At 42.6% G+C, this 22,458-nt stretch overlaps 1 protein-coding gene across 10 annotated transcripts in view; it reads left to right on the top strand.

Annotated features, from left to right (window-relative positions):
* The first annotated feature begins 11,542 nt into the window (after positions 1-11,542).
* The window catches only part of CDHR3 (cadherin related family member 3), a 63,425-nt gene continuing 52,509 nt past the window's right edge, over positions 11,543-22,458 (top strand). For all 10 annotated transcript variants that reach the window (XR_005216995.1, XR_005216992.1, XR_005216994.1 and 7 more), the window contains exons 1-2: positions 11,543-11,698; positions 20,839-21,041. Coding sequence is in view for 6 of the 10 variants with exons in the window: in XM_037836412.1 (XP_037692340.1) it covers positions 11,629-11,698; positions 20,839-21,041 (273 nt within the window). In the remaining 4 variants the exon portion in view is untranslated. The remainder of the gene's footprint in view (positions 11,699-20,838; positions 21,042-22,458) is intronic.

The following is a 22,458-nucleotide window of genomic DNA, read 5'->3' as shown; positions in this document are numbered from 1 at the left end:
CACCCCAAATAGAAACCTTACATTCATTTTGCTTTAATTCCCCATTGTCCCTTCCCCCTAACCCTGGTAACTTGTACTCTACTTTCTGTCATTATGAGTTTGCATATTTTCTGATATTTTCTTTGTGGTTATCATGGGGCTTAAATTTAACACCCTAAATCTATAACAATCTTGTTTGCTTTGATACTAGCTTAACTTCAATAGCATACATAAATTATATTCTGATAGCACTCCACCCCCATTTTTATGTAGTTCTTGTCACAAATTACATATTTATTGTGAGTCCAAAACTGTTACGTTATCATTACATTTAATGCATTTCCCTTTTAAATCCTGTAGGAAGTAAAAAGTGGAGTCACAAATCAAAACTATAATAATACTGATATTTATATTTACCCATGTCATTAGCTTTACTGGAGACCTTTATTTCTTCCTGTGGCTTCAGTCAGTTTTCTAATATTCTTTCCTTTCAAACTGCAGAACTCCCTTTAGCATTTCTTGTAGGGCCAGTCTAGTTGTGAGGAAGATGTTAAGCTTTTGTTAATCTGGGAATGTCTTAATCCCTCCCTCATTTTTTTTTAAATTCAGTTTTATTGATATATATTCACATACCATACAATCAACCACAGTGTACCAACTGTTTAGAGTACTATCATATAGTTGTGCATTCATCACCATAATCAATTTTTGAACATTTTTCTTACTCCAAAAATAAAAATAAGAATAAAAGTAAAAGTAAAAAAGAACACACAAAACATTCCACCCCCCCATCCCACCCTGTTTTTCATTTAGTTTTGTCCCCTTTTTCTACTCATCTGTCCATACACTGGACAAAGGGAGTGTGAGCCACAAGGTTTTCACAATCACACAGTCATACCAGGTAAGATACATAGTTATGCAATCATCTTCAAGAATCACAGCTACTGGGTTGCAGTTTGATAGTTTCAGGTATTTCCTTCTAGCTATTCCAATACACTAAACACTAAAAAGGGATATCTATATAGCACATAAAAATGCCCTCCAGAGTGACCTCTCAACTCCATTTGAAATCTCTCAGTCACTGAAACTTTATCTTGTTTCATTTTGCTCCCCCCTTTTGTTCAAGAAGATTTTCTCAATCCCATGATGCTGGGTCTAAGCTCATCCCTGGAAGTCACGGCCCACATTTCCAGGGAGAGTTACACCCCTGGGAGTCATGTCCTGTGGGAGGCAGTGAGTTTACCTGCAGAATTGGCTTAGAGAAAGAGGCCACATCTGGGCAACGAAAGAGGTTCTCTGGGGGAGACTCTAGGGCACAATTATAAGTAGGCTCAGCCTTTCCTTTGCAGTAACAAGCCTCATAAGGACAAACCTCCTCCCTCAGTTTTGAAAGATGGTTTTGCTGGTCATAGAATTCTTTGTTGGTAATCTTTTGCCTTCAGCACTTTAAATACCGTCTTCCCTGGTTTCTGATGAGAAATCGGCACTTAATTTTATTGAGGCTCCCTTGTTTGTGACATGTTGTTTCTCTCTTATGGCTTTGTGAATTTTCTCTTGCTCTTTGGCATTTGACAGTATGACTATAACATGGTGTGTTGTGTGTCAATTTGGATGTATCCTGTTTGGAGTTCAGAGCATCTTGGATGCTGAAATCTGGGAAGTTTTTAGTGATTACTTCTTTGAATATTCTCTTTCCCCTTCTCTCTTTCTTTTCCTTTTGGGACTCTGACAAAGCATGTATTGGTATGCTTAATGGTGTCCCACAGCTTCCTCAGGCTCTGTTAACTTTTCTTCATTCTTCTTTCCGCTCCTCAGATTGGATGATTTCAATGATCTTATCTTCATATTCACTGATTCTTTCTTCTGCCAGCTCTGAACTGTTGTGAAATCCCTCTAGGGAATTTTTAATTTGTTTCTGTGGTCTTCACCTCTGTTTGGTTCCTTTTCATAATTTTTGTCTCTCTATTAATATTCTCTTTGTGTTCATGTATCATTTTCTTGATTGCCTTTAGTTCTTTGTTCATATTTTCCTTTAGCTCTTTTAGCATATTTAGGACCATTTCTAAAAAGTCTTGTCCAGAATGTCCCAGATCTGATCCTTCCCATTGATGATTTCTAATGCTTTACCCTTCTCTTTGCCTGGGCCATCATTTCCTGTTTCTTTGTATGTCCTGTAATCCTTTGTTGAAACCTGGACATTTTTATATTTTAATGTGTTTTTCCCTGGAATTTGAACTCCAAGCTATCTTTTCTTTAAGCTTATAGCCAGCTAGTATTCAGACAGAGCTTTCCTTAATTCCATGAGCTAACAAAAAAATAAATAAATAAAAGAAAAGAAGGAAAAACAGAAAACCTTTCCTAGCCTTTGCAGATTGAGCTGTGTAAGTACTCTCCTTCAGGGCTTACCCATACAATGAGTTTAGAGAATAGCTCTTGGCCAAAGTATAGGGGCCTCCCTGATCCTTTCTGTGCCTATGGTTTGTCTCAGACAAAAGACAAGGAATTTCCTTGTTTGCACTGACAATTAGCCCCTCTTCCTGAGAAAAGAGTTTTCTTGTGGTCCCGGGTACTGCACTGTATGACCTATAGCCAGCAATCCCTTGCCCCAAGCATTCACTTGACTGCTCTCCTGCAGAATTCTGGAGGAGAGCCTGTTGAGCCACCTTCTACATGCAAGGCAAGTTCCAGGACAGTGAATTACTCAGGCCACCACCGGACAGACTGCACCAGATGTACATGCTCCCAGTATGTGCACAAGGGTTACTCTGCTCCCTCTGGAACCGGGACCAGGGATCAGTTCTGGGAGCATGGGCCAGCCCTACAAGGAGTTGGTGAGGACTGGGGGAGGGGCCAGTAAGGGCTTCAGGAGATTCTACCACTTTTAAGTAGTCTTTTTCTTGAGTTGTGACGTGCCCTGTTACTGCAGTCCTTTAACTGTTTTCTAAAGCTTTGAGAAGACATTTTTGCCAGTTCTTGCTTGTTGTTCAAAGCTTCTGTGGGGAGATAGAGCTCTGAAGCCTCTCACTCCAATGCCTGCATCAGTGTAGGCCTGATCTGACATCACCACTTTAGATTGGTTTGCATTTTCTACCATTTTATATAAATCGAATCAAAAGGTAGGTAGTCTTTTGTGTCTGGCTTCTTTTGCTGAGCATGATTTTGGGATTCATCCATGTTGTGGAATGTATCAGTAGTTCATTCCTTTTTATTGCTGAGCAGTATTCCTTTTTATGGATATACCACAATTTGTTTATCCATTCACCTGATGATGGACATTTGCGACAACTATGAATAAAAGTGCTATGAACATTTATGTATAAGTCTTTATGTAGCTGCATTGTATAGTAGGTTTATTTTTATTTTTAACAGTTTTATTGAGGTATAATTCAAATGCCATATAATTCATCCATTTAAAGTATACAATTGAATGGTTTTTAAGATATTCACAGATATGGGCAACCATCACTACAGCCAATTTTAGAAATTTCTTCACCTCAGAAAGAAGCCCCATACCCTTTAGCAATCACTTCCCTATACCCCTTCTCCCCCTGCCCCATTCTGACATCAGTCTCTCACTGGCTTTGTTGCATAAGGGCAGCTGACTGGAGTAAGGATATATCTTCCTGCTCAAACAAAGGCAAGAAAGGAGGGAGAACACTGAGGACTTCAGCCTGAAGAAGCAGACGAGCCTTTGGTATCCACAGGGAAGATAGTGAGATGGATGACCCAGTTCTCCATCTATTCATCCTGATGCTTCGTGTGGGATGGGATTACTGTGTACAGTACAGGACTGACCTGCATAGAACATCCAGCCACTCACATCCATGCAAATGAGGGCACCAAGCCCAGGAAAAGCAAGTCTTGGCTTCATTCTTTCATGCAGGTGGTAAATCCCACTCTCTCTTGAATGGCCGACTCTGTCCACAAGCCTGCTCTGCGCTAGGAGAAACCTTCCTCCTCTTTTCTTCCAGGCACAATGTGGAACAGACTGGAGGCACATTTCCCCAGCTTAACACTTCTACCTTGAACCTAACCACTATTTAGAAGTGAAGAAAAAAGTCTTTGAGCAGATGAGGGGAGCTCTGCTTAGCTGGTTAAGGAGAACTCTGAGAAAGCTGTTGAAAAAGCAGTTCCCATGGAATCCCACCTCACACCTGAGGGAAATATTCCAACGAAATCAGAGGTCTACATTTGAAAAATAAAATTGTAAAGGTGCTAGAAGAAAACAAAAAATAAAAATTTATCTCAGAGAGGTCTTTCTATGTAGCATGAGAAACTGAGAAGCCAGGGAAGACATGATAACTTTGACAATATAAAAATTTAAAATTTTACGTGGTAAATATCACCATACACAAAATCAAAAAACAAATGGTAAATTGGGAAAAACATATGCAATGCATATTACAGATGAAGTACATATTTGCTTAACATTTCAAGGATACCTATAAACCAGTAGGAAATATATTAAAAATCCAGCAGAAAAATGGAAGAAATGAACAGACAAGTCACAGAAAAGGAAATAGTAATGATTCCTAAACATTGTGAAAAGATGCTCAACCTCACTCTTAATAAGGGAAATGCAAATTGAAATGAGATGCCATTTTTTAATTTAACAGACCGGCAAAAAGCAAAATGTTTGACAACTCTGTTGGTGAGAGTGTGTGGGAAATAAGCACACTCATATTATTAGTAGGAGTATAAATTGGAACAACCTCTTTAGGGAGTATTTTGGCAACATCTATCAAAAAGTTTAATGCACATATCTTTTGATCCAGCAATTCTGTTTCTAGGAATTTTTCCTTATGGATAAGCTGTCATAGGTACAATATTACATATGTTCAAGGATATGTATTGCAGCATTATTTGGAATAGCACAACACTGGAAAATATGCAAACATCCATCAATAGGAGACTGATAAATAATACATGGTAAAATCCATACAATGGACCATCATGCAGTTATTAAAAAGAATGAGGCTGCCCTATATGCTCTGATAGGTTAGAATCTCCAGGATATTTTAAGATTATAAAGCCTAAAGTACAGAATACATAATATGCTTCCATTTGTGCTAAAGCAAAGAATATACAGATGAACATTTATTTTTATGTGCATAGACTGCCTCTAGGATGATCACAAGTCTCTGACAACAATGGTTGTTTTTGAGCAGGCGAATAGCTTCTGGGGAACAGAGATAGACAGGAAGGCTTACTTTTCATTGTCTACTCTTTTGAAAAATTTGGAATTTCATATTGTGTGTTATGTATTACCTATTCCAAAATATATTCTTTTTTCTTAAAAGCCAAGTTCCCCAGGGTTAAATCAGCTGGCAGAATATCATGAGGTGAGCCCTGCTGTTTCATCCCTCTTTGCTATTTATGCCCTTTACCTGGAGTGGCCTTTATTGCCTCATTTCTCCAGCTCACACCTGCCCTTGGAAGCCTTCCCCAATCGCTCCGGCTGCCATTGAATTTGATTCTATTCCACCCACTCTACTGTGCTCCCGTGGCCTCCATGCATGCAACTAGCACAGTACTTAGGTCACCTGACTGCAAGTGTGAGCTTACCGCTTTGCCCCTGGGCTAGGTTTCATCTCCTGGATGGGAAGACCACGTCATATTAGACCTTACAGGCTAAATGCCTGACACATATGAGGCTTCAATAAGAGTGCTTCTAGTCTGCCAATTCCTTCTGTGCAGGGATTTTTACCTGTTTGTGTTCTCTGCTATGACCTTAACAATCTACAGCAGGGCTAGGCACACACCAGGTGCTCAATATTTGTTGAATGAAGAAAGGAATGGCACCTGTTGGGAGAAGTGGGACGAAGTGAACAGTTGCAGTCAAGATGCGTGAACAAGGTGGCAGAAAGATTAAAAAGGAAGCCTGCAGCTTGGGGCAGGGATTCTAGGAAGGCCAACCAAGGATACTGAGAAGGAGCTGGCTTCAAAGCAAAGTTGGATATTTGCTTACAAGAATGATCTGGGAGAGTTACCATATGACCCAACAATTCTACTCCTAGGTATCTACCCAAAAGAAGGGAAAGCACATGTTGTCTTAGTTTTTGAGAGCTGCCATAACAAAGTATCATTGACTAGTTGGCTTAAACAATAGAAATTTATGATCTCACAGTTCTGGAGGCTAGTGCTCTGAAACCATGGTGTTGGCAGGGCCATGCTTCCTCTGAAGGAGAGAATCCACTCCATGCCTCTCTCCTGACTTTTGGTGTGTAGCTGGCAATCCGTGACATTCCTTGGCTTGTGGCAGCATAATACAGTCACTACCTCTGCCACGTGACGCTCTCTCTCTCTTTGTCTCTCTCTTACTGTGTCCAAATTTCCTTTTCTTACAAGGACACCAGTTATATTAGGACCCACCCTAATCCAGTTTGGCATCATCTTAACTAATAACATCTTCAAAGACTTTATTTCCAAATAAGCGCACATTCGCAGGGCCAGAGGTTAGAACTTGAACATATCTTTTGGGGGGACCTATGTGTCTACACAAAAACTTATACATTAATATTAATAGTAGCATTATTCGTAATAGCCCAAAGTTGAAACAACCCTATTTACATCAACTGATGAATAAGTGAACAAAATGTGGCCTATCTGTACAATGGAATATTATTCAGCAATAGAAAGGAATGAAGTACTGCTATGTGCTGCAACATGGATGAACCTTGAAAACTTGCTAAGAGAAAGAAGGCAGTCACAAAAGACCACATATTATATGATTCCATTTATAGGAAATGTCTATAGGCAAATCTATAGAGACAGAAAGTAGATTAGTTGTTGCCAAGGGTTGGAAGAGAAAGTTGGGGGGTAATGGTGAGTTACTGACAATGGGTATGGAGTTTCTTTTTAGAGTGATGAAAATGTTCTAAAATTGTGGTGATGGGTGCACAACTCTGTGAATATGCTAAAAACCATTGAATTATATACACTAAATGGGTGAATTGTATGATAAGTGAACTATATTTCAATAAAGCTGCTATAAAAAAATAAGAATGATCTGGGATTTCCTGGAGGTGCAAAATGAGAGGCTATAGGCAGCTCTCCCCAACCAGCATCTGGGCATCCAGAGTTCCTGTCACCCCGTGTCAAGAGGTGCTAAGCCCTGGGGAAGTCACTCTCATTTACTCTTCCACCCTTGAAGCCAGGGCAGGAGCCCTGCCCATGAGCCCTGAGGGCCTCAGTTTCAGACGAGTCCCTCCCTAAGTGTCCTAGCACATGTGGGAGCGTATTGCTCTTGGGGTTCTGGAACCGAAGAGAGCTGCAGAACTTCCCTTTTTTTTACTTCCCAGCGAAAGCTGAGGGGCTCTCACTGGGTATGTGTTGGGTGGGGGTGGAGTGGCGGGTGGGAAGGGAATGACCCAGGACAAGGGGGTATCAAGTAAATTCAGTCACTCCACAAAACTTGTTGAGCACTGGTTGTGCATCTGGCAGTGGGTTACATGTTAAGCAGCAGGGATGCAAGAAGTATAAGCCCTTGAAAATCTTGCTGAGATTGGCTGGGGTCAGAGGTGTAAGATGACTGTGGGAAGGCAGTGTTAAGGCAGTGTGTGGATGCAGTGCCTCCTCCCCAACCCAAAAGATAACCCAGGGAGAAGGGAATCATTTCCATTTCTGCAAGAAGCTTTGTGCCATCAGCAGATCACTGCGAATGTGGGCCTGGATCCAAGATGTGATCTCTTCTTGGGGAGGACCTGGGATGTAGGTGTGCTTGAATGGTGGGACTTGGTTGTCTTAGGACTTGGGTTCCTGGAGGCCAACTTGAGGGCCCATGGTTCCAGTGCTGGATGAATGGGACCCATGGACATAATGTCCCCAGAGATAGAAAGGAATACCTGGAGGGGAAGTTCCCTGGCCAGCCCACCACTGCCTGTGAAACTGCTAAAGGAGCTGAACTACTGATCATTCACAGCACTGCTTCTACTTCTCAAGTTTTAAGTACATTATAGACTATGTTAGGGTTATAATAGGTGTGCTGGTTTGGATGTATTCTGTCCCCCAAAACACCATTATCTTTGATGCAATCTTGTGTGGGCAGACGTATTAGTGTTGATTAGATTTTGGAATCCTTTGGGTTTTTCCGTGGAGATGTGATTCACTCCACTGTGGACAAGACATTTAGTTGGATAATTTCCATGGAGGTGTTGCCCCACCCATTCAGGGTGGGTCTGAATTAAATTACTGGAGCACTGTATAATCTCAGACAGAAGGAGTGAGCTTGCTACAGCCAAGAAGGACAATTTGAAGAATGCACAGGAACTGAGAGAGGAGCTTCCACTGACAGAGACATCTTAGAGACAGCCTTTGAACGCAGACTTTTGCTCCGGAGAAGGTAAGAGAGGACAAATGCCCCAAGAGCAACTAAGAGTGATATTTTTGAGGAACTGCAGCCTAGAGAGGAACATCCTGGGAGAAAGCCATTTTGAAACCAAAACTACAGAGCAGATGCCAGCCACGTGCCTTCCCAGCTAACAGGTTTTCCGGACACCATTGGCCATCCTCCAGCGGAGGTACCTGATTGTTGATGTGTTACCTTGGACACTTCATAGCCTTAAGACTGTAACTGTGTAACCAAATAAACCCCCTTTTATAAAAGCCAATACATCTCTGGTGTTTTGCATGCCAGCAGCATTAGCAAACTAGAACAATAGGCTACCAAAACTCTGTCCACAGAGAAGTGTATTCTCAATGCTAAGTCAACAAAGGTTTGAAACATAACTTTTCTGCTGGCAAATCAGACACTGGCAGTAGCTGGAGCCCTGTGAAGCCCCTTAAGCTTTAAGGGCTGAGCCTCTGCTGGGCCAGACATGATGTGGTAGAAGTTTCCCCGAGTCTTTCATGTGGAGCTGGAGGGATGCCTGCCCCTCAGGTCCCAGCCCTGCCTGTGAGCCACTCTCTATATCTCATGCTGCTGAGACCCTGGTGGAACCTGAAGGACCCAGCATGGTGGAAGTCAAAGGACAAGAAAGCAGGGGGCCTCAGGGCCCCGTTGAGCAAGTGTGCAATGCTGGCCCAGCTGGGTCCCTGCTGCCAGGACCTTGTGCTCTCGGAAGGAGTCAGGAGCTGACAAATGAGCAACCACCTTTGTATTGCCAGAAACAACTGCAGGGGCTGGAAACAGAAGCTGTAATTACAGGAAATAAAACCCACAACAAATTCCAAAATATGACCCTCGTGCTCCCTGGAACCAGGGAAGAGTAGGAAGGGGACAGTCTCCAGCTATCCTGGTGAAAACAGGGCAACATGAAAAACGCTGTGCAGTCAGGCTGAAAATTAAACAGATGTGAGTTTCTTTAATTCAAAGGCTTAATTATTCTGATGTTTTCCATAACTTAATCTGAGCCATCACTTCAGCTTTAATTATGCATAATGAAATGGATTATTTACAGTAACTAATATGACAGGAAAAACTGAGAGGTGAGAATTGGTAACTTGGCAACTGTTGCTTATTTTTTTTTAATTCAGCTAATGTTTATTGAGCACCTACTACATATGCATCAGCTCCTTGTCGTGGCCCCAGAGATTTCCTAGGAAAAGAATAACATTTTTGGAGTACATACGATGGGCCAGTTTCTTTCACTACATTATTTAATGTACTTCAATCAATAACACTGCATGGCAGGTATTCTCCCCAATTTGGAGAAGTGGAACATAGATTCTGAAAGGTTAGGTAATCTGCCTAAGGTCACACAGCGAAACTGACAGTTTGTTTGTTTATATAATCCATCAACTCAGGCATAATCCTGTAGACTGACATTCTGAATCTCAATACCATTCTTGCTTTAAATAGAAAAAGTCACCTTTTCTTGAGGGAAAGGTTGTTTGTTATTTTAAGCAAGAAAGTGAATGATCAAAACTGTACTTCTGGGAAATTAACCTGACAGTTCTCTGAAGCATGGGTTGGAGGCTATTGAGACAGGTCAAGTAAGAGGTCCTTAGGGTGGTGGCTGCAAAACAGGAAAAGGATGAAGCAGGAGGCATGGCGGAGGTCACAAGGGACTGGCGGACGTTTGGCTGTGGTGGCCGAGGGAAGGCAGCCTCAGCCTTGCTGCCCTAGGTGTGGGAGCAGGAGACCTGAGTCCCCGCTTGGCCCCTGACTGGCGGCTTGACCTAGGGCAAGTCCTTCAACCTTTCTGAGCCATATTTTCTTCGTGCATAAAAGGGAAAATAATCAGCTTCTTTAGCACTCTCAATTCAGGGGCATATAAACTGAAATGGTTTTATTTTCCCACCAGTCACTGTTTTCTACTGGCCTCTGTTGAATCCCACTTTCCTATCCCTCGCTTTTTGGTCGCTTGCAGTTTTTCGTCGTCCAGGACAGTTTAAAGCTTCCATCTCAGGGGTGACTAAATCCCATTTCCTGCCACTCTCCTCCCCCAATGTGAGCACAGCTTGAGCTGTGGCTCTGACAGTTTGGAGCAGATGAGGGGTGTGGTCTGGCTCGGATGTGTCTCTCGCCGTTGCCTTCAAGGCCTGGATCCTCCCCTGGGATGGATGGAAGGAAGAAGAAAAGGAACAAGGACCTCTACTTAGCTGGCCCTCGTTGCTGTCCTGTTAGTTGATGCGGCTTCTCTATCCCATACTGACCAGCTGTGGGTCACCTCTGCGTTGCAGGTGCAAATGCTGATTTGCTTGTAGGGTGCTTGTGAGGCCCGTCAGAGCGCCAGTGGGGCCTCTCTGCTGCTCACTTCCCTGACAAGGAGGACCCTGCTCTCCAGCCCCCTCCATTCCTGCCACCAGCCTTGCTCCCTGTAGCCTTGGGCTGCTGGACTCCCCTCTCCCAGTGGGCAGTTCTCGTACGAGGGGTATGAGATAGTCCAATTTAATGTAGTTACCTTCCACTGTGTCCACATAGAGGGGACAGGCTGCTCCACCACCACGCCTTCTTTTCCTGGCTGTTTCTCCCCCTCTTCTCTGAGTGGAAGCTGGAATCCAGCCTGTGTTTCACTCATCAAGCCTTGTGCCCTGGTACAGGGCTGCGTGGAGCACAAAGCCCTTTTTAGGCCAGCAGATGCCCCTGAGGGACTGGCCAGATGACACCCTGGTGGGAAGGAGACTTGGGACCCCCATCATCTCTCTCCACAGACCCCTTTGGGGGCAGGAGAGGTCAGGGTGATGGACAAAGTCAAAGGGACACACAAGTTGCCACTGAGTTTGCCTTGAGGAGGGTGTCTGGCCCCAACTCTTTTGAACTAATGCCTGTTAATTCCAACGCAGAGTCCTATTCAACAATTCAGGGCAGCAGAAGAATTTCCACCTCCCATCCCTGCTTCATGCCTGGTTACAGGGCTGTTGAGACTGTTGTGAATTTACTATGCATATATCCAGCTTTTACAACCATCTTTGCATCTCAGCTCTTTCTTTGCTCTTGTGACTTCTCTCTTGCAGAAGATGTGGGCCTTTAAGATGGACTGTGAGCCGACAGGGACTGGTTGGTAGGCCTCTTGGTACCGTGCAATCACAGAAGCAGGTGATCAAAGAACAAACAGTCCTGTGGTGTTTAGAGTCTCCCTTAGTTACCACCCAAACCCTTGTTTGATTTCTTGCATGGCAACAAAACCAGGAGGGGAAGATGAGGGGCATTTGGAATAAACTTTGGGTGTAAGGCAGGATTCAGTTTCTGGATAATATTTTGGAAGCATGCACAGAAGCAAACTATCAAATATGCAGGAAGCAGCCATTCTTCTGATCCTCCTGGGAGTCCTTTCAGGTAGGACTCCATTTTGCTACTGGTTTTACCTTGGAACTTCCCTGGGCCTACTCAGTTTGCATGATGCCATTGTATGATAGAGGAAACTGCCTCTGGAAGGGTTTGTACAACTGCTGGTTTATGTGCAATGATGAGTGAGATGGTACAGCTCCAAGGACCTCCTGGGAGCTGGGGTAGGGGTACCCTGAGAACAGTGATGCCTGAAGAAGCCACCATCTAGTCCATATTTTTTCCAGAATTTTCTTTCCCTCTTGTGTTAACCGGCCTGCGCTGGAAGGCCTTCAGAGGCCTAAGGTCAGGAAAATAATTTTCAGAGTGGAGCTTCATTTGTTTGTCAAGTCCATTTTTGTGGATATTCTGGCCTTTCTCTGGACCTTCTTGGGACAATCTGAGCTTGGCAAATCATCTTGTGGGGAAACTGAGATACTGAGGAGATACTGTCTTGATTTTGAGCAAAGAAAATGTCTTCCAAAAGAAGGCACAAAGATTCAACCTAACGCTTCTTACTTTTCTTTATTCAAGAATTTCATGAATCTTGGATGATATGTTTAATGTCAGCTTGGATTATTGAAATTAAACTTTTAAAATTAAATTTTGTTTCTGGGTAGGTAATATTTGCATAATATATAGAACTTAATCACATTAAATTTCTAGATTAATTTAGGGATAATTTGCATCTTTGATGAGTTATATAGTAAAACTCTCAGAGGTGCCTAGTATCTAGTAAATGCTTAGTAAATGTTCGTCATTATTTCTGATTATGTTTATTTCTAATTCTTTCTTTTTCTTTTTTTTCCTTTTTGCATTTTTAAATGGGATCTCTTCTTCCCTTATACATTTTAATTGATTTTTGTAGAATATATGGAAATCTATTGATTTCTTAGATTAATTTTGTCAACCTAGCCTCCTTACTGAATCCTGTTATTTATAATGGTTTTGCAGTTCATTCTCATGCATTTTCCATATTTGCAAATAATGAATATTTATACTCCTCCTCTCCTATTTTTATACTTCCTATTTCTTTCTCTTATCTAATTGCCCAGCCTGGTACCTTCAGACCATTGTTAAATTATGATGTGTGCGGACATTCTTTTCTTGTTCCCCATTAAGCATGATGCCTAGCTTTTGGTTTGAGACAGGAATGTTTTATATGTTAAGGAGATAGATTCTATTAGTATTTTACTTAGAGCATTTATTTTTAAAACAGAAATGGATTTTTAAATCCAATGCTTTTTCAAGATTCAAGGAAATAACCATTTAATTTTTCCCTTTGATCTAGCAACAAGATAACTCAGTTTCCTCATATTGGACCCTCTTTAATCTTAGGCTTTAAGGCCCAACAGAGAGCAAGAGGAACTGGCAACATGACACTGAGCCTTGAGCAGTTCAGACTCTGACGTGAAGTAAACCTTTGGGACTTTCTGAGAAATATAGGCTTTTAAGGCCATAATCTAAGTTAAGAGGTGACATTTATTGTCATTGGGGGAAGAGGGAGGTTAGGAAGAACCCAATGCCTCATACTGAACACCATCATTTGGAACTTTGTCATCAGATGTGTGAAAGGAACACAGCACAAAGCTTTTCAGAAAACACCAGAGATTTCTCATAAAAAATACATTAATCCAGCCTCCCAGCTCCACATACACTTTGCACCATGCTTTTGCTTCAACAGGTCAAATCCTAGTTTCTGGAAGGGTTGTGCTGTGATACAGACTGTTTTTCTTTCATCCTTTTTTTTGGAGATCTGAGAACCTTAGCATTTCCCTTACTCCTGACACAGGGAATTATAGGAAGGCAGCCACGCCAGCACCTGCCTTCAGGATTTTGGAAGCAGGCAACACCATTATAATCTCAAATAAAATAATATGCTCACAGTATTCTCTTTCCTCTCAGTTGGTATAAATCCTATGCTTTCTCCAAGGCCCAACCCAAGCCCCACCTCCCCCAAGGATCCTTCCTGGATTCCCTAACTCTTGGTGAGCTTTTCCCTCTGCAGCACTGGAGCTCTTTTTGCCAGCATGTGGAACGCATGGCAACACTTAGTATGGTGCCTAATGGAGAATAAGTGCTCAATAGATGGTAGCATGAGTTATTATACTATAAGTCATCAATTATGCATCTGTCCTGTCTCCTCAACTAGACTGTCAGCGCCCTGAGAACAGGTTTCATATCTTTTATTACTCTGTGATTTCGAGTGCCATATCATAGAAGGTATCCAACAAATATTTGCCATTTTTGTTGAGCATCATCCCTTTTTGGGCCTAGGATTTTTTTGCATTTACTCATACCCCTCAAATGCAGAAATTTAGACCTTCTGACTGCTTAACATTGGCATTTAAGTTAGTTTCTGTCCTTTCCACCATTATTAAGATAAGGGAAATGGAAAAATTTCTCTTTGGGAAGCTATAGTATTCCATCCCAATAATAGTGATCTAGTTTGCTAATGCTGCTGGAATGCAAAACACCAGAAATGGATTGGCTTTTATAAAGGGGGTTTATTTGGTTACACAGTTACAGTCTTAAGGCCATAAAGTGTCCAAGGTAACGCATCAACAATCGGGTACTTCCACTGGAGGATGGCCAATGGCGTCTGGAAAACTGTTAGCTGGGAAGGCACATGGCTGGCATCTGCTCCAAGTTCTGGTTTCAAAATGGCTTTCTCCCATGACGCTCCTCTTTAGGCCAAAGCTCCTCAAAATGTCACTCTCAGTTGATCTTGGAGCATTTGTCTTCTCTTAGCTTCTCTGGAGCGAGAGTCTGCTTTCAAATGTTGTCTTCAAACTGTCTCTATAAGCTTCAGCTTCTCTCTCAACTCCTGTGCGTTCTTCAAAGTGTATCTCTTGGCTGTAGCAAGCCTGCTCCTTCTGTCTGAGCTTATATGGTGCTCCAGTAAACTAATCAAGGCTCATGCTGAATGGGCGGGGCCACACCTCCATGGAAATTATCCAATCAGAATTATCACCTACAGTTGGGTGGGCCGCATCTCCCTGGAAACAATCAAAGAATTACAATCTAATCGGCACTAATCCGTCTGCCCACATAAGATTGCATCAAAGATAATGGTGTTTTGGGGGACATAATACATCCAAATTGGCACAAATAGCTTACAAAGGAAGGCCCTAAAGAATGCAAACTAGACAAATCTCCCAACCGTACAAATGAGAGAGTTGAGAGAAAACAGGACCACATGAAATTCCGGAAAGCTAGGGGACCTCTCAAAGAATCTGAGATATGGTTTCCAACTTGCCCTCAGCATATTTAAATCTGCTGCAGACTGAAGCTGTCTACATTTGAGAAAACCTCCAGGGAACTAGCATTTGTATTACTCTCAGGGAAATGCAAACTGCTAAGGTGTTTAATTCAAGAGGATGCCTCACTAGCTAGAAGATTTGCAGGAACATGAAAAGGCACCAAGCCCATCCTCCTGAGTTTTTGTCCACCACGGGTCTCTTCAGGAAGTCTCCTCTAAACCCCTCATCTGGGCCTGGTCCTCTACAGTGCCAGGAAATCAAAAAGAGGCCAAAGGTGTCTTACTCTCCTTGAGGAACTAGGAGTAACCTCTTCTTAATGCTCTCATCATTTGAAAAGGCAGGAAGATACTGTTCATTTCCAGAAAGTCTTTCTGTTGGCAGATTAAGGTTTCTACCTTTTTTTATCATGTCACTTTCCTGTTCAGAGCCCATCTCAGAAGAGCAAAAGGCAGTCCCTCCTCTCAGGTCTCCCTCCTTTTCCATGGAAAGCATGGCAAGCTGGTTGTCTCCCTCTCACCTCCTGCCCAAACTCTCAGTTATTGGAATCCATCTACTTTTCACCTTCCTGGAGCTAGAAGATGTTTGAAAGAAACCAGCCCTCCTCAGACCAGCACCGGAGTGATGATTCAAGACAAACACATCTTTGGCTTGCTAATTATGACCTAGCGTAATTTATAGAATAACTACTAAAGTCACTGTCTTTTCTTCTGTGTCCTATTAAAAGCTTGCTTTTATTATTCTTGCCTGGCATGGATCAGCCCCCCAAAAGGGGGTGAGTGAATGACCCATACAAGAAGGTATATATCATGGAAATTAAAGAAATAGAGAGAAGTTGCAATACTGAAACAACAGCATTCTATGACGCTTTATAGTTTATCAAGCAAATGCATTTTCTTACATGGTACCTGTGCTGTGAGAGTTAATTCAAGGAGGTCTAGAATTAGCCATTTTGCTAAAGTTCCTGCATGGCACTGACTGTCAAGGCATGAAGCAGACCTAATAGTGTTTCTGTGTGACTGTGGGTCTGAGCAGTTTTAAAGTGGCTTGTGCCAGCCTGCAAGCATTACTTATTGAAAACAGTGAGACTGATGGTTTGTATCTGGTCTCAGTGAGACTCTTGGAGGGCTCTGCTGGTGAGGCTGGTTACGAAGCAGAAATATGCCTACGTGACCAGCAAAATATTTTAAAAACCTAGTGGAGGTTCCATTTTGGTTCCAAGACATTCTTGCACATATGTCGGCGGTTCCTGATCCATGAGAGAAAGTATGTCCTTCCACAACCCTTAGAAAAAGGAGGATAAAATGACCTGCACCTGGCCTCTGAGGACCCCGGCTGGTACATATCCTTACTTTAATGCGGTTGCTATGCTGTATCTTTTTCCTGTGATAAACTGGAGATTTGTAAGCATTGCCATTTTGGGTCCTATGAATCTGCTTTAACAATCAAACCTGGCTAACAGCCACTGTTAGCTAGTGCAGCACCACAGCCCTGAGACATGGAGGGAGAGGACAGGCAGCCGCAGAGAAATAAGGGACCAGCCTGGCATCACACAGTCCAGTAGTGACAAAGCTAAAGCTTGAAGCAGCAACTGTGATTCCAAATTCCTTGCCCATTTCAAAATAATTCTCGAATTTCTTTCGCTACTGTTTTGAATGGTAACTAGAGAGAACGAAGAGGTATATTGAGTGACAGTCTCAGGCGAGTACCATTCCGTGCACTGAAACGAGAGCTATTGGGTAGAGCACCTGTACCCTATACAGGGAGAAGATAGTGCCACCCACATTCTTGAACCACATCATCACTTTTGGTGGCAGTGGCCCAGGGTGTTCAGCTTCTTCCCCTGCAACTGTGGCTTAATTATTCTAACAGAGGTTCCTGCAAGGAGGCCTCATTGGTCCATTTCTGGCAAGGCAGAGATTCAAGGGAAACAAGCTAGCATATCATCCATCCAGATTTTCAGTAGGCTCAGTGACTGATAATAAATCTTTTGTGTGCTAGTCCCTTTTCAAAGTGCATGCTTCCAGCTTTTCTAATCTGATACTTAATTAAGATGCATGTGTAAGTCAAATTCCATTTAAGTTTCCTTCCCAGTCTCCAGCGCTCAGACCACCAAAGAAGGCTTTGGAAGACCAGCCGTGAAGGAAAACGCATGGAGTCTTAGGGAGGGCTTGCCCCTGGGGTCTAGCCTCCCCTCTGTCACTAACCAGCTGTGTGACCTTGTGCAATTGCTTAAACTTATCTGTATAATGAATGGGTAGAGCATCAACCTTATGAATTTTTTGTCTCATTAATTGCTCAGTTTTTAGGTTGTGGACCCTAGTCACTTTATTATTATTATTTATTATTACTAAATAATATTATAATATTATATAATATATTATTATTAATAATAATAATTAATAATTGATAATATATAATATATAATATATAATACTAAATAATAAATATATTATTTATATAATAATAAATTATATTATATAATATATATATTAAATTATATAATAATTATTAATAATTTATTATTATTACTACTACCATTACTTTTTTAATAGCAAGGGAGCTGGAGGAACTGGGTATTGAACTAAGAGCTGGGAGATCCGGCTTGGCTACTTTTCATCTTAGCAGAATCTCAGGGTATCTGCCTTAAGGTTTCGGGGATTGATTTGCATGACTCTGGTACACATGGCCTTGCCCTGGCACGAGGGGCCATGAAGAAGAGCAGAAACCTCTGGCAGGAATGTCTGTAGGAAGGGCATATCAGAAGACATATATGGTATGGGCAGTTCCCTACTTGAGTGGTTTGAGGGAAACTGGATATATTTGTTTTTCCTCCGAAAATATCTCCCTTATGCCATGCAACACATGACCATTCAAGGTAGCCTATGAAAAGCTCTATAAATCTAAGAAGGTAGCATGAAGCTATGAAAAGAGCCCCATCCTCAGAGTCAGAGCCTTGGATTAGATGCTTGTTCTTTCATGGAATAAGTCTTTCAGAGCCAGGAATCTTTTCAAAGTTACAATTAATGCAAGAAGATCAATGGATATATTCCCAGAAAAACAAACTAGGAGCTGTCAGCTGGGCAATGTTTGGGGAGGATCGTCTCTCTAGCTTTCCCATTTCTCCAAAGGAGATGCACTAAGGCTGCAGTAGTCTGCTTGTTCAAGGTGAGGTTGTGGAAATCCCTGAGTGTGGGCTTAGAAAGCTGCTCATATCCAAGCCATCATTGAGCTAATCCTCCAGTCCAATTCCTTTATGTTGTTTCAAAAATGACATTTTACAGATCACATCACGTAGATCTAACATCCAGGTTGAGGGTCTAACTTCTTACCAAGCACTGGTTCCATCATGCTACGCTGTCCCCAGGTCATAGAACAACCCAGACACATCACACATTTGCATGGTCACATATCAAGAATGGCGCCAATGATTGTCTGCGGTACGTGTATGCAGTCTGTTAGCTATGAGAGCCAGACGAGGTGAGCCTGGGCCCACCACACCACTTACTCAGTGAGTCATCTCAGGTACTCAACCACTCTGAATCTCCTTTCTCTCATGTGTGGATAGTAATACCTACATCATAGGATTGTGTTGGCAGTGGATGAGATTAGGTAGCGAAGTACCTAGCACAATGCCTAGTAAATGCAAGTGATTATTTGTTTTAGTTTATTCATTTTGTCCAGATACTATCTTATCCCAGGCCATTCTTGAGAAGAACTCAGCAAATTGTATCTTTGCTTAAATATCAGTTGGGGCTTCCTTCCTCCTTGACCAGAGGGTCACAAGTCACTGGAGCAGGAGATAGAAGGGAGAGACATGTACGGGTGAGAAGGTGGGAGTTCTTTGAGACAAATTGTCAACATTTCATTTTGCTTATGTCCTGTGAAGAAACATTCTCAAGAACAGCTCAGGGGGAAGCCCTGGTGACTTCCATTTGTGGGAAAAGAGAGTGAGAGGGAATTATGCCAATAAATTATGCCAGTGAAACCCAACCAACCAAAGCAATCAATTATTTTGCTCATTTTGAAAAACTATTTTCAGGAACTTTTTGTCTCCACTTCAAACATACTATTTTCCTCCTGGTTTTTATTTATCACAAAGTTCTGTAATATTAAAGTCAATTTTAATAGATTAAAAAAACTCTTTATATTCCCATCACCCTAAACTTCAGCTGTTTTGCTATTTCTAAGTCCTTGCATAGTCCTTGTCCAACAACTTGATAATTCTGTGAACAAAAAAAAACTTATGCATAATGCATTTTAGTCTCTGAACTAAATGTAATGACTTTAGATTGATGAAAACTCTAATCAGTAAATGTGCTTATATTTCCATTTTGTCTACATTTCTATTTATTCCCCTGACACCCCACCCACTACCCCAATTGGAACATCCTCGAGCCAAACTCAATATTTTTCCATGGCTTGTTTGTTTCTAGGAATTTTACATCTCTCAATAGCACAGGTCCTTCCACTCTCCATCCCAACCCTGCCATCTTTTCTCCCCTTGGTATTTGTCCCAATGGCTGATGGTGGACAGGACTTGGAAGTGTAGGTGAGGTGGTAGCAGAGCCTGCAGGTCCTGTGGCTTGGAGGGTGAGTCTCTCAAGGTGCACTGATGGACACTTATCTGTGCCCCTCTAAAACGAACATGCACCCAGCCAGGAGGGAGACAGACAAGCAACCAAAGCAACTCCAATATAATTTAATGAGAACTAAACTGGAAACATGAAATGTACCATAGTAACATAAAGGAGGTGGTGATTAACTCTCTTTGGAATGATTGTCAGGAAATTGAGAGGATTCATGGAGGAAATGATCCTTGGTTAAGTGTTTGGGCAAGTGGAAAACAGGGAGGGAGGGCATTCTAAGTAGAGGGTGTAGGGAAGAAAATTTACACTAGAGAAGCTAGGGAGGTAACGTAGCCTTTGAGTGGGCCCTCAGTGTAAATCTTGGCTTTGTTATTTTTCAGCTGTTTGTCCTTAAGCTTGGTTTCCTCACCTGTAAAATGATGATTTTAATACCTATCTCAGAGGATTGTTCTGAGCAGTAAATGAGATAAAGGATTTTCCATTATGCACTTACTTGGGACAATGGGCATGCTGGATAAATGGTAGCCATCGTTACAAAGTCATAAAAGACCACAGCCTGCTGCTTTCCTCTGGCCTGGCAACATTTCTCAGAGTGTCATGGAGGCCTTAGAATGGTCCCAAGGCTTTCCTGGAAGAAACATGCTTTCACTTAAATTATAAAATTCCCCATCTGTAATGCATCCCAAGGCAACTCACATGTCCTCCCCGAGCCTCATTTCCTCAGAAATGGAATTAACCTATTCAACGAGAAAGCACTGGCTGACCCCCTACATGATGCCAATAGCATCCAATAATAACAAATAATTCTCCTTGAGGTTAGTAATGGAGGTGAGGCGATCTGCTGTGATTTTGAAGCTCTCCAGGCATTCTCAAATCTCTGATGAGCTCATGAGTCAAACACCCAGAGAAGGAAAAGAAATGCTTGTAAGCTACCAAGCCCTTATAAAGGAGATGTATCCTTCAAGTGGGTTTCTATCTCCTCATGAGGCATGTTTCTCTCACCCTGGTCCTTCACGAAGGCCAGGAGGAAGGAGAAAGGAAGACAAGAGAAAAAGCACCAGCTTTGTTTACTGAATTACAGAAGCAGATTTCACGGTTGTTTGGTGGTGATTGTTTCTTGGCCTCCAGAAAATCTTGCATTTCCATTTCCAGCACTTGGCAAGAATGTTTGTTCTTGGGGAATGACCAGATCCCATCGTGGCCTGCAAGCCATGAACTGAAGCCACAGACCAAGCTGTTAAGTCTCTGTTCCTAGCAAAAGGCTTAGTGCTGATGTCATTTTGCATCCTTTTTAAATCCGCAGAGGGAGAGGCGCTGCACTTAGTCCATTTACCTGCTACAAGCAGTGTGGCAGAGAATTCTCCACCTGAGACTCCGGTGCACAAGTTTTCTGTGAAACTCTCAGCATCGCTGTCACCTGTGAGCCCAGGGTTTCCCCTGGTAATCAACTCAAGTCCCCTCACTGAAGCCTTTAGGGTGAATGGGCTGTCAGGCACCGACTTTGAGGTAAGCAGCAAGCAGCTACTGTGGGAGCCGGCCACAAAGCAGTGTCTGGACATGGCGGGGTGGGGGAAGGATGGGATTCTGGAGCATCCTCTTTGCCCAGGTTTTGTCTTCCCTATTGAAAGATTCAGAATTTGTATTTGAGGCATCCTAGAGCCCTCTCTGCTAGATGCCCCAGTAGCCCTTGGACCTTCTTTCTCCTCTTACGCCAGTCCAATTGGACATTATACTCAGTTGGTTATAGATAGAAGATTTGTTTCTTATTGCCAACAACCCTCACAAGATATCAAGTGTATCAAGGCATGAGTAGGGTCACTAAATTTTTTGGGGTGGAAGAATTTGGGAATTGATCTTGAAAGCCAGGCCCTGATGAACTTTAGTCTGGTGATCCTGCTTTTCTATGATTCTGTGAGATCAAAGAAGAGACTTCATTAATATGGAAGACACCCAGCCTGAGTAAAAATAAGTCTAATGTCTAGCCCTACTGAGTGAATGTTTTCTCTTGGGTAAGTCAGACCCAATCCCTCACATTCAAGAGCTAGGGAGCTGCTGCTCCGTGGTCTACTTTGTCATCTGGGCATTTCCAAAGTCACTGCTTCCCCTCAGACAGGACAAACCTGCTCGTTGCATGGCTAGTTGTTTTCCACTGGTAACCCCAGAGATCTTCAAAGGATGTTTGAAGGGCCAGGTGTCAGGATCTACCTAAACTGTAGTATCCCCCATCCTCCACCCCTTTGCTTAGCTGGTTTGAGAATCTCTTGCAATTATCATCAGTCCAGTCCCTAGTCCTGCCTGCCATTCTCCTGGGGTTCCTACAGAACCCAGTGGCCCAAGGCTTGCTTGGCCCAGGCTGTTGCTTCTCTGACATATGTTCTAGGGGTTCTCAAACTGGCTGATCATCAGAGTCATCGGGGGCTTTTGAAAAGCGCATGTACCTGGGCCGCACGGTAGACCTGTAAACCTATGACCTGAGGGTCAGAGCATCTGGGATTCTCCTCTCCCCAGGGGTGGGCCCTCTGCTCTGTAAGGAGCAGTCTTCACCTCAGCATCCAGCTCATCTTCCTGGGTCAGATGCTGGTTCTGTGACTTAACAGCCATGCCTTCCTGCTCCCCTGACATCTAGCTCGTCTTCAAAATTTGCTGCTTGTCTGCTCCCTACCAGTTGTTTGCACTCATATGGCACTTAGTATATGCTAAATATGGCTGAAAGTACTTTTTATGCATTTGTTCTTTTAATCCTCAAAGCAATCCAATGATTGTATTATTACCTTCTTTTCACAGATGGAGAAAATTAAGCACAGAGAGGTTAAGTAACTTGCTCTGGGTTACACAGCTAGTAGGTAGCTGAGCTGAGATTGGAACCTAGGCAATCTGGCTCCAGAGCTCTCATTTTTTTAAGCAGCTTTATTGAGATATAATT

Source organism: Choloepus didactylus, chromosome 5 (assembly GCF_015220235.1).
Source record: "Choloepus didactylus isolate mChoDid1 chromosome 5, mChoDid1.pri, whole genome shotgun sequence".
Classification (NCBI taxonomy): Eukaryota; Metazoa; Chordata; class Mammalia; order Pilosa; family Megalonychidae; genus Choloepus; species Choloepus didactylus.
The sequence above is the reverse complement of the archived record's forward strand: the minus strand, read 5'-3'. Positions and strand labels throughout refer to the sequence as shown.